The following is a 12,496-nucleotide window of genomic DNA, read 5'->3' as shown; positions in this document are numbered from 1 at the left end:
CCGAATTACATTGGCTCTTAAAATTTCGTTTATATTAAAAATCTCGCATATCTTGAGAAACAACAACAACAGCAACGTCTCATTGAAATCCCGCTAGTGAGGTCTGAGGAGGCTACTGTATACGCAGATCTTACCCCTACCCCGAGGGAGTAGAGAGACTGTTTCCGAAAGACCCTGGCTCAAGAAGATGAAAAGAGACAATATGAGTATCACCAATAGAAATCATAGGAAAAATAACATCATGGAAATGAGAAAGTAGATGCAAAGCAAATGCGATAGACAATACATAGACCCGGCACTATGGAAAACAAAAGAGCAGTAAGACATAATATTGCCACTAGTTGACATCGACAAAATCATTAGCCTCACAAAGGTACGAAGTAAGGGATACTCAACTACCTCCTAACCTACAATACTAACACTCGACCTCCACAATTTCGTATCAAGAGCCTTGTACTCGGAAATCTGAAGTCTCGCTATATTCTGCCTGCCTGATCACCTCTCCTCAATACTTCTTAGGTCGTCCTCTATCTCTTCTCGTATCCTCCAAAGTCATCCGCTCGCACCTCCTTATCGGGGCATCCGGGCTTCTCCTTTGTATATGTCCGAACCATCTGATTCTCGCTTCCCACATCTTGTCATCAATGGGAGCCACACCCACCTTCTTCCGAATATCTTCATTCCTAATCTTATCCATCCTATCCTAGTGTCCGTACATCCAATTCGCCATTCTCATTTCTGCTACTTTCTTCTTAACAGGTCAACATTCAACTCCATGCATCATGACCGGTCTAACTATGCCTTCCTAAAACTTTATATCTTGAGAAATTAAAATTTAAAAAAATAGAGAGTTGAGCTTCTCCTCTTCACATCAGAAGAAATAGAATGCGAAGAAGAGTCAAGTGGGAACTTGATTTTCAAGCTACAAACAGAATCATCTTAAAAGTCAATCTGAAAATGGTACGTTTTCCATGAATCATCCCTTAATATTCATAATAAATATTTTCTTGAATAGTATCTTTTTACATCATACCAAACAGGGCCTTAACATGCTAAAATTTCCAATTCTCCATTAGTACAAATTTCTCAGATAGTATGAGTTTTCTCAAAGACCTGGCTGAAACCCTAAGCTCGATCTTTTCGGACACTCCATCATCGTCTTCGCCTCAGAACGATCGTAACCTAAACTCCGGCGATCGGATGATGGACGGCGTTGCCACCGGCAACGAACGGGCGGCGTATAAGCTGAAAGGCTACTTTGATTTGGCCAAAGAAGAGATCGACAAAGCCGTTAGGGCTGAAGAATGGGGATTGGCTGATGATGCAATTTCACATTACCAAAATGCTCAGAAAATACTCGCCGAAGGAATTTCTACTCCGGTTCCTTCGTATGTTACTTCTAGGTATTCAATTTTTTCTTTTTCAATTTCAATCAAGTTTGAATATTTTGGTGTATTTATGTATGCTATTGTTTGATTAGATTTATTAGAGGCTTAATGCTACTGCAGCCACTATTTTAATGTGACGCTGAGTTCGAACTTTCTAGAAAAATGTGATTTTTGTTAAAAAAAAGAAAAAGAAAAGGAAATTGTTCAATACATGTATGGTTCAAGTTGAGAGCAGAGGATATGATTAAACCTTAGGTCATTGTTTGCTTAAACATGTTTAAATTGAATGAGTACAGCTTATTTCTGTGTTAATTTGCTTATGTGATGGTGTTATGGAAGATAAAATTAATCTAATGCTCAGTGGTTGAGCGTAATGCTATAGAAGATTATATAATCAAATCCGACTAGTTTGAGATTGAGGTGCTTGATTGATTGATAATTTGGTTGAGCTAGGACTTCTGAAGAAGGAATGAAGTGCATTCTTTTTTCCTGTAGAACTGTTTTTTAGTTGTCTAAAATGTAACTTGTGATGTGTGATTGTCATGTTCCTTTTCAGCTATTAGGCTCCAGTGAGGCAAAATAGAGACGCACATGCATTTTGCAACTACATTTTCAACCATAGCTATGCTTTAGTATCGAGGATAACCTGGAGATCCATGACAAGTGTGTTGTTTCTTGTATGTGTTGGCTTCTTGTCTTTATCTCAAACTAACACTGCTCTTTACTACTTCTTAAAGTGAGTTTTATGTAGTTAGTTGTAATTTCTGATTCTCCTTTATATATAATTACTTCTAATTTTGTGCAATTCAGCGTTATTCACATGTACAGAATGCTAATTCATTGAACACCAAATCTTGCAATTCTGTCTGTGTTGACTGGATTCTTGTGTTTTAACACTTTTCTGTCTCTTTTCTTACTGTAGTAAGAGTTATTTAATTGATTTCTGATGCAAAGTTAGATGTTTAGTGTGACATGTCGGCAGCAGTAGGTACATAGGATGAAAAATGGGCTGGTTTGTTTCAATATACTAAGTAAAATGTAAAGAAAATTTTACGATTAAAGAATAAATCATCCCTTTCTGGCATATCTGATTTTCTTGGTCATCTGATGGATTATGGTGTAATTGGGCCGCCCTCTTGTGGTTTTTAAACAGTGAACAAGAGAAAGTGAAATCATATCGTCAAAAGCTAACAAAGTGGAAGTCTCAAGTTTCAGAGAGACTTCAGACTCTAAGTCGACGAGCAGGTTCGAAAATTCTATTCCTTCTTGCATTGAGTTTCTAATCTTATCTTAACCAGCAGGGAGAATAACTAAGTACTATTTCTTGCTTCCCTTTGCCCACTCCCATTTCAGGTGGCACATCTGCAGTCAAGGTATGGACTGCTGTATGAAGTTTGTTATGTTGAGTAGACAATTTCAGATGTTCATTTTAAGCTAACAAATACTACATCTTTTCCATCCAATGGAATTGCAAGTCTCCTTCCTATCTCGTCGTGATGATGCCTCCTTTTTCAATTTTAGAACTTTACTACGAGCTTTTGGTGCTAATGTGGAGTAATGCTGTTGCTCAAATTGGTTCTTCTCTTTGATGCATCTGCTTGCAGGCTGCAGCATTTCTACATTTTGTTTTGTCCATTTCTTATTTATGATGTCCTAGTAATTATTTTCTTAACAAAAGTAAGTAATGTAATTAGTTGTTCATGGATAATCCTGCTTCTTCGTTTGTCCTTTCGCTTGTTGTCACTGTCCTGTAGGCCTTCATCTTTTTAGGTATTATAATTACAATTTGGCACTTGAGAGGAACTAAAACACTCTCACATAGGGGTTCTAAACAAGCCAATCTCAACCTTCAACAAGTTCGGCTTGATTTAACGCTATTTGAATAGCTAGAGCTTGGACAAGCTTGATTTAGAAGGCTTGCGTGTAGCTCGACACTTTGCTTATGAAGGAATCAACTATTATTGAACGGAGAAGACTAAACGACCCAAGGATAAGAAAAGCTTTAAAAAGCGCTCTAGGTCTATTAGGGCTTTAAGCGCAGTTAAAGTGTGGGCTTTAGTAAAAAATGGCGTATTGAAAAAAAATAAATTTATATTCGTAATGCTATGTTGTTCGGATTCTCCAAAAAAATCGCCGGGTATGTGTTAAATCCTCCAAAAGTAGTGCATTTTTGGAGGATCCGACACGGGGGCGGCACCTTTATTGGAGAGTCCGCGCAACATAGTCGTAATGTAAGAAAAGAATAACTAATTCATTCATAAGGTTTTCCTTAACAATTATTATATCTCTTTGCTGATTATATTTTATTGTTTAGTACCGCTCGATTCAACATAGAAAGCATGGCCTATAAAGCATACGCCTTAGTGCCTTACCATCACTGAACCATAGCTTAAGCAAGGCAAAGCGCCCTCCTTGAGCTTTTTTGAGCTTCAGGGCGTAAGCGCCACGAGCCTTTGAACTGTTTTAAATGGAAAGTACAATTCAATCGGTAAACTCTGAACATGGGCGTCAAATGTTTTTGATACAAAATTATTTTGTCATCATTGAAAGTTTCACGAGCTGAGCTTGCCATTTGTCACCATGCTGGGTCTGGTTCATAATTCATGGTACCCCTACTCCCACAGTTGTATACTTCTGAACGAATCCAGAATTGGACATGTTGTGAATTTCTGATATGTTAGTTGCAAAGTGGGTATCATGTGATCATAATTGATCTGGGCATGTTCTCCCCAGATTTCAGCACCTCAAACCCAAAGGCTGGCTGTTTCACAATCAAGTTCATCTGCTCGAAAAGGAGAATCTCGATCTGCGCCTAGTTCTGGGAGAGACAGCTCTGTTATGAGGGTTCCTAGTTCCGGAAAAGACAGCTCTGTTGCGAGGGTTCCTAGTAATAGCATATCAAGCCACAAACCTTCACAGGAATCTGCTAATGGGTATGATCCAAAGTTGGTTGACATGATAAATTCTGTAATTGTGGATAGAAGCCCCTCTGTTAAATGGGAAGATATTGGTGAGAAGCCATCCTTTCCTGTGCCTCCTACCCCTATGCAATGATTTGTAAAATCGTTTATTCTTGAATTGGGTTTTCCTGCAGCGGGACTTGAAAAGGCAAAGCAAGCTCTCTTAGAGATGGTAATTCTACCAACCAAAAGAAAGGACCTCTTCACTGGCTTAAGAAGGCCTGCTAGAGGTATTGCATCTATATGTGATTACCACTATAAAACACTAGGAACTTGTTTCTGAAAAGGTTGATGTTATGGTATTACAGGTCTGCTTCTTTTTGGACCACCGGGTACTGGAAAAACCATGCTTGCCAAAGCAGTAGCTTCAGAGTCGGAGGCAACATTTTTCAATGTGTCTGCTTCTTCGCTAACATCAAAGTGGGTGTGTGTCTCTTTTGTTTGTGCCTTTGATTGAGTTTGTTTTGCATCATTTGATATTCTGAGCTTCACGTTCTTATATTATTATGACAGGTTGGAGAGGGTGAAAAGCTTGTCAAGACACTTTTCATGGTTGCCATTTCCAGGAAGCCATCTGTAATTTTCATGGATGAGGTAAGACATTATCAGCAATTATTATATTGATTGATGCCTCAGCTATTATACTTATTCCATGTTTTTCCTGCTTGGTCTTCATTTAATGAATTTGAAAAATACCTATAAAGAGAGTCTTTATCAATTGTTTTCTTCATTTTTACCTATTAAACAAATAAAGAAATTAGAAACTTATATCCCTCTTCCGCATTTAAAAAAAACTTATATTCCTCTTCCATCAAAGGCAGACTTTCTTTGGTGGGTGGTGGGCGGGGGACAAATTAAACAGAAAAAAGTAGAAAGTTGTATCAGTGAAAATTGCTTCGTCCCGATAAGAGGTGAAACCCGGACTATTTCGAACTCCGTTTTACAAGCCAAAAAGGCAGCTTGGTATCAAGCTCCTTTCTATGTGCGGTGTCCATAGAAGGGCCAGAGCACATTGAGGAAGTCTTACCTTGCATTTCTGCAAGGGGCTCGTTCTACTGTTTGAAACCTTGACCTCTTGGTCACATGGCGGCAACTCTTGCCATTGCTCTGACGTGCAAACATATATTAGAATTAGAAAAAAGAACTTAAGAAGAGCTGGTTCGCTTGCCGTTCCACATCATGCTTTTGCTTGATTCCTTCACGAGTTGGACAAATGCACCTTCTTCTTTTTTTCTTAACCCACTTCAAGGCCTTTGAGATTAGCTAAATAGTTTACGGGCAAGCAACATCATGTTTGATGATGATTTAAAACACTGCCTTTACTCTCTTGGCACATCTGTCAGTTAGGTGAAAGTGAAGCTTTCTTGGTCAAGTCATGGATGGACCTCTGTAGGATTTGCAATATTTGCTATGCAATTTTGAAAAGTAACGCAAATTATTAGCTATGTATAAATTGTTTGTTTGCTCTAACTGATTGGCATTTTAGTTTGCGTCCTAGATATTTGTGTTATATGACTTTGTTTTGATTCTTCTATATGAAGTCTCTTAAGTTTGGTTCTTGTAGATACTTCGGTAAAACACCGCATGTATCTTTCTTTTCACATATCCAAAAGAAAAAATAGTTAGTACTCCTGATGTTTCATTTTATGCGACACTCTTTCCTTTTTAGTCTGTTTCAAAAAAAAAAATGACACCTTTCTATATTTAGAAACAATTTAACTTTAAACTTCCTATATTACCCTTAGTGACACGATTTTGTGGTCTTAAGACCACAAATTTTAAAATTTTTCTTTCTTTCTTAAACTCTGTTCCAAGTCAAGCTCTCCACATAAATATGACATGGGGGGATTATATTTATTTAGACTTTGCTGCTAATAAACTACATGTCTGCCACTTGTGTCTTTCGTTGTTAAATACATCTAAACGTACATTTGTTGCTTATTGGTAGCAAATCTTACCTTCAAGCTATTTTTTGGTTAACAGATAGATAGTATTATGTCAACTAGGACTACCAATGAGAATGAAGCAAGCAGAAGGTTGAAATCAGAGTTTCTAGTTCAGTTTGATGGGGTGACATCAAATTCTGATGACCTGGTAATTGTAATTGGTAAGCTTCATGCTGTTTCTGTACTTGTTCTCTTAGTTATGGTGTCTCTCTCAGTAGCTGGTCCTGCTAATTGATGCTCAGGGCTTATTGTTTTCTGGGTGTAGTATCCTGGATCCTAGGGTAACAGGTTTTTTTAGGGTTGGGTTTAGTTAAATGAAGTGTGTTTATGGCCTTCCACGTGTCCATTTAATTCATGGGTCGGATTTCTTAACGGCTGAGGGGTAAATCTAAAGGGTAATTTTAAACAATGTCCAATAGTAGAGGGGTAAGTATGCCCCTTTTCTGAAAATAAAATGATAAAATACACTATAAGAGAAAGATTTAAAAAAGAAAAGAAAAGAAGGTAGTGACCTAATATGCTTAAGAACATAATTTACATAGCCAAACTATCAGAAAGGATAAAGAATCTAATAAGCTTAGAATGTTTGAGACACCGTGCATATGCCTAACACTACAAAGATGTGAAGTATTAGTGTTCAACATGTACCAAGGAAAAGCCATTTTTCCAAACCTTTGTAGTCTGGAACTTTTGTCTGCCAATGTCAAACTGACCCTGATGTGGTGACTCTAGATGGGCCCTCTGAAATTTCAGTGACTCACTGATCAATAATCATGGGCCATCTGATTTTTCAGTGACTCACTGATCAATAATCATTCTGATGTTGTTCTGAGATCTTTGAGAATATGTTATCAGTCTACAGAAGTTGCTTTTTCTGGTCGTTGTATTCTCTATCTATTGTGTCTGAGCAATCTGCCTATGCTGATGCAGGTGCCACGAATAAGCCACAGGAGTTGGATGATGCTGTTCTAAGGAGATTGGTAAGTGCTGGCACTTGATCAGAATGCAGTTTGTCTTGAGAACATAGTTGCAATTTCATCATTGGCTTGCTTATAGATGTGTGTTTTATTTTTTGGCCTGATAGGTTGGGTAGATATTAGGACAAATTAATGGACATGAAGATAAAGGGTATACAACTATACATCACAGCAATATGTTTGAGTTTTTCCTTGACAAATCTACATAAGTCTAGTGTAAAAAGTTACATAAGCCCATCTACTTTATTCGCAAGTCATTAGAAAAAACCCAATTAACACCAGCAATTAACGTTTTCAGTTCGTAATTTTGATATCCTTGCTGCATCTTACATGGAAATTCAAGTGTGGACTGAGGGAATACGAGTGCCACATTACTAAAATACTCTTTGACTCTAGAAGATAAGTGAAATGATCTGAATCTGACCAGCAGCTTATAATAAGAAAGTAGAGAACAAAATATCAAGTTGCAAATTGCTTCTGAACTTGTCCCTTATTATTATTTGAAGGGTGGTTTTCGTTCCTTGTCTGTGATCATAGAAGCTTAATAAGTAAGTTACTGAAGAGTATAGTTCTAATTTCTATGTGAACTGTTCTTAACTTTTCTATAGATAGCTCGTTATCAAAAAATTATTATAAATAGTTGTAAGGTTGTTTTCTTTCTAATATGCTTGTTACTCTATGGAACAGGTCAAAAGAATATATATTCCTTTACCTGATGCTAATGTTAGAAGACAACTTCTGAAACACAGACTAAAGGGAAAAGCATTTTCCTTGCCTGGTGAGATTGCATTTGACAACTAGAACGATGTTATTCTTGTTGTTGGCTCACTGTCTGTTTGTAGACCATAACTTACAGTTCCCACTTAAAATGAGGAATTTAATAGTCTGCAGCCCCCCCACCCCCCAAAAAAAAAAAAAAAAAAAACGGTTTTAATGAAGTTGATCGATTTACAATTTGAGATGTGAAATGTGGATGAAATCTAAATACAATCATGATGTTGCGAATTCTTAACCAACTGTCAGTGCATTACAGTCGACAGAAGTATGATCATTACACTTCAACTGGGTTTTTCTATTCCACTTCTTAGAAAGAAAAGAACTTAAGTAAACATCTTAAAAGCATTTAAACCAAAAAAAAAAAGGAAACCTCCAAAGATCTTGGAAAATTTGTCTGATTCAAACTTGGTATGGAAGGAAAGCAATGATGATTTGCATCCTTTTATAGAAGGTCATTGAAAGTCTATTATGATTGGACATGTCTAATTTAGTTATGCGCAGGAAAGCAAGATAATTGCAGTCTAGAGTTCTTTAAAGTAATGGTGTTTGTGTCCCATATTTTATCACTCGTTTAAGTTGTCCGTGCTTTTACAAAAATCTTGCGTAGTCACTGCTGGCTTAAGGGCAACCACGCCTCCCCTGGCCCTCCCTACTTTTTTGGTTTTTCTATGCATGGGAGTGGGAGAGGTCTCTCTTCGGTTCACATCCATTTTAGTGGGAAGTCCAAGACCATTTCTCAATATTCCTCTTTATCTGAAGCATATCAAGCATCTCTGCAATTGTTGCTTGAAAACCAAACATGCTTCACTTTTTGTTCTTCGAGTTCGTAATACAACTTTGTCTTCTCTGTGTTTGATTTTATATTATGATATCAATAAAAGTCCAATGTGCATTCTGGACTTATCTCTCTTATGTAGCTTCAGTCGATAAAGGTTTTTAAGCTTACTGATAATCCTGCTCATTTGTTGTATACTCGAACTATTTGTTCTTATACAATCTTTTGAGGATGACAGAGGATCAAATAAAATCGTTTGAAAGGACTTCTTATTGTATTTGGAGAGACTTTCTTTTTTATTTTGTGAAATATAAAGCCTAGTTCTTACTTAGAATAATTGCATGCTAATGCAATGTTAGCTAACTCAGTTTTGTTTATTGGATGATAGGTGGAGATCTAGAACGACTAGTGAGAGACACAGAAGGTAAAAAGTGCTATGAGTTCTTTCCATTAGCAAATTTTTAACTGAACATCTGTTTCTTAAGAATCTTTATCAACATCTCTTGTTTCTCATGGGAAACTCAATCTGAAACCTACTTTTTCACAGGGTATTCTGGAAGTGATCTTCAAGCCTTGTGCGAGGAGGCTGCAATGATGCCGATCAGAGAGCTTGGTGCTAACATTCTCAGAGTCAATGTAGATCAGGTGGTAATTTTTCTCTGGAGTTTACAGTGCTACCTCTTGAATTTGTTTGCCTGTTGTAGTTAATGTTTCTACATGCACTAAAAGCATATTGCTGAAAATAGCTGAAATACTACTCCAAAGATACCTTGTGTTTTTCTATGAAGTTGAAGTCCGAAGACTACTCTTCCCATGCTCTTTCAAGTACTCCATCCCTGTCTCCATTTTGTGGATATGCTTCTCATTTGGACTATCTCAAAATGTTTGACAGTCCTTTACTGAAGTTTGTACAGCTTATAAGATTGTCAAGAATTAAATTTGTTTGAAATTTAACTCTGCTTAATCAACCTTGTCAGATATAGTACCACGGGAGTATTCATACTCCTAGTTGTTTCCTCGGAACCTGAAAGGTTGACGTCATTTGTTTTAGATGTCAGTTTGAGTTAGTTATACACCTTTGGATGCACTATCTGAAATTGGATTGCAGGACATACTTAAAAGCTTTGTGACTAGGAGTATTTAAGACAGTTTGGAAATAGCAGTTTTACATCTCTATAATTTCTTTTATAATTCCATAATTTGTCTGGTTCTATTTCCACCACACTTGTGGGATTATACTGTTTTTTTTTTGTTTTTGTTGTCGTTGTCTGTTTCTATTTCCGAGGATTGAAATAATGGTGGTCACTAAGTATACGATTGACCAGCACTTGGAAGCAAGTCTATTTTCGTACCATGTAGACGGTGAATAAATCGTGGATATTCTACTTCACCTATCACCAGAAAAATTGTGGATATTGACTCATCCAGATTTTGCAGGTAAGGGGTTTAAGATATGGAGATTTCCAAAAGGCCATGACAGTGATTAGGCCTAGTCTGCAAAAGAGCAAGTGGGAGGAACTTGAACGGTGGAACCAAGAGTTTGGTGCAAACTAAACTCCTGAATATTTGCGCAATCTGAAGTAAGCTAAAACAAAAGTTTATGACAAGCCAGCAGATGATATTTGTTTTTTGGGCAGGTCAGTTTCTGACTGCATCTGTACATACTTAAGAACTTAAATAGAATATTATTCAAAATTTGGATATTTTCCAGGGAAGCATGTATAGATGATCAGGACGTGTGATACACAAGTTTTCTGGTTTCCCTTTGTGTCTAGATGTTTGTATAGGAACGGACTGTTGAATACACTGTAATAGTGGATGACGTTCTTAGCAATCCCTAAATAACACTTTTTTTAATTTATAAATAAAATCCTCTCAAGGGCAGAGAGATAGGCAGATCCTTATCCATATATTAATAGCCTAAAAATTAATACATAGATGAAAAGAATGCTGTGTAACCTCCTCTATACTCAGCTTGTCTTGGGAATAAAATAATTTCAGAGCAGTGGAAACTACGATATACCCCAACTAAAATTAGCCGCGTTAATTTAAAATAAAAGTGTCTTGTGAAGTAAAGGTGACAAGTCAATACTAATTCTTACTTGCTTTAATGTAAAACACTTTCTCTGAAATTGATTTCACTTGACAAGGATATTGAAACTACTAATCTCCTCTAACAATAATTGCAGAGCAGTGGAAACTACTACAACAATTCATTTGTGAAGATAGCAAACCACCAAATTTCGTTCAGGTGAAATTGTTTACGTCGAAGCTTGTAAGGTGCCCGAAGATTATGTAAGAATCTTTACCAAAAGTACCCAAAGCAGCTCAATAACTTGAAAATTTGGAGAACAGAGTTAAATAAAAATGAAATCAAACCCAAAAATTGTAGCATAGAAGGGTTTTGATTTTTTGAGAGGCAAGATCAACATAAAAATAACCCTCGACTTTGATACTCCAATCGTATCGCGTAAGTAGTCATAATCTCTAATTTGAGTTCATTAGAAGTTATTATCAAAAGCCTTTCTTCTTCAAGTACTTAATAATAGTCTTTTTCCTTTCTTTTTAGTTAATCAAAACATTCTTGCTTGTGAAGGTGCTAAAGCAAACCCGTTGCCTTATCATTTATACAAGAATCTAATGGTGTGACCACACTTATACAAAATTCAGTCAGATAAACATTAAGAGGATTAGTTTCTCTTTTCTAGATGTTAAATCAAAATGAGAGAAAATATCTTATCAAACGATCGAAAGCTTTTTTTAATCATGGGAAGTTTATTAGGTTAAATAAAACTTGAGGAGACAACTGGTACATATGATTCTTTGAACACAAGAAACCTTCAACAAAGGAAGAAAGAAACTTGAGATGAGACAACTGGTAAATATGATTAGGGTCTGTGAGATCACATATTTATGGCATCCTTGGGACATGAAGAAAGATTAACATCACTCAAGAATGAAGCAAGATCATATAAAAGGGTAAAACGAAATTTTTATATGAGTTCCGGGCCTATATATAAATACACAATTAATTAGGAACGTCGCTAACATAAGTTAAGTAATGCAATACAATCTAACAAGAATTACACAAAATCTAAAGTAGATTACAAGAATCGGATTTGCCTTTATTTAATGCAATTTAAACAGCTCTTAAATATGACCTTATTTTCTTTGAACAACTAAATTTATAAGATCGTAATTTATTTAAGTATGGTTAGTACATGTCACTTAAAAGATAAGTTCATATAATTCAGCTGTATCTTGCATAAACTGAGAGGTTCATCACTGTTGTCATTGATTTCTCTTACAAAAAGAGCAAATATACCATCAAATCTATTCAATTTAAGATACTCTGCTAATAAGGAATATTTCCTAATTTACAAATATATGTTTAAATAATCTATTCTTGTAACTCTTTTTTTTAAAAAAATATATGTTTATAGAATTTACAGCTTGTTAGTGCCATTTTAAGTGTCCTAGTTGGTACGGTAAACACTATTTGTGACATAAAAGTCAGGAAATTAAACGGAGTAGTTTTCATCAAATAACTAGTCCAAAAAAAAAAGAAAAAACTTGTCCTTGAGAGTAAGGGAGGAAATGAACATGGAAATCCTTCAAACATTGTAGATTAAAATCGCTTTCCTTTGGTCAAAATCAAGTTGCTACTATACGA

General features: G+C 36.1%; 1 protein-coding gene across 5 annotated transcripts; it reads left to right on the top strand.

Annotated features, from left to right (window-relative positions):
• Window positions 1-809: 809 nt before the first annotated feature.
• LOC104095896 (uncharacterized) lies at window positions 810-11,385 on the top strand. Of its 5 annotated transcripts, none has more exons than XR_004506965.2 (15): window positions 810-960; window positions 1,077-1,403; window positions 2,542-2,633; window positions 2,742-2,761; window positions 4,122-4,398; window positions 4,483-4,578; window positions 4,657-4,772; window positions 4,862-4,942; window positions 6,332-6,455; window positions 7,225-7,274; window positions 7,959-8,049; window positions 9,212-9,247; window positions 9,371-9,468; window positions 10,261-10,460; window positions 11,018-11,385. XR_004506965.2 is itself a non-coding variant. In XM_009602139.4 (14 exons), the coding sequence occupies exons 2-14, from the start codon at window positions 1,096-1,098 to the stop codon at window positions 10,375-10,377; spliced, it is 1,506 nt and encodes a 501-aa protein (XP_009600434.1). In that variant the 5' UTR covers window positions 810-960; window positions 1,077-1,095; the 3' UTR covers window positions 10,378-10,733. The 5 variants fall into 5 exon arrangements, 2 of the variants coding, with proteins under 2 accessions (XP_009600434.1, XP_009600435.1); XR_001969208.3 differs by having other exon boundaries at window positions 11,013-11,385; XR_004506964.2 differs by lacking the exon at window positions 11,018-11,385 and adding an exon at window positions 10,535-10,733.
• Window positions 11,386-12,496: the final 1,111 nt, after the last annotated feature.

This window comes from Nicotiana tomentosiformis, chromosome 1 (genome assembly GCF_000390325.3).
Source record: "Nicotiana tomentosiformis chromosome 1, ASM39032v3, whole genome shotgun sequence".
Lineage (NCBI taxonomy): Eukaryota > Viridiplantae > Streptophyta > Magnoliopsida > Solanales > Solanaceae > Nicotiana > Nicotiana tomentosiformis.
Note: the sequence above shows the minus strand (reverse complement) of the source record. Positions and strands in the feature narration are given on the sequence as shown.

Coding starts and splice junctions, on each gene's coding strand:
- LOC104095896 (XM_009602139.4), top strand. CDS start 1,096: ATGAGTTTTCTCAAAGACCTGGCTGAAACCCTAAGCTCGATCTTTTCG. Junction 4,773..4,861: donor CTTCGCTAACATCAAAGTGG/GTGTGTGTCTCT, acceptor TTATTATGACAG/GTTGGAGAGGGTGAAAAGCT. Junction 9,469..10,260: donor TCAGAGTCAATGTAGATCAG/GTGGTAATTTTT, acceptor CAGATTTTGCAG/GTAAGGGGTTTAAGATATGG.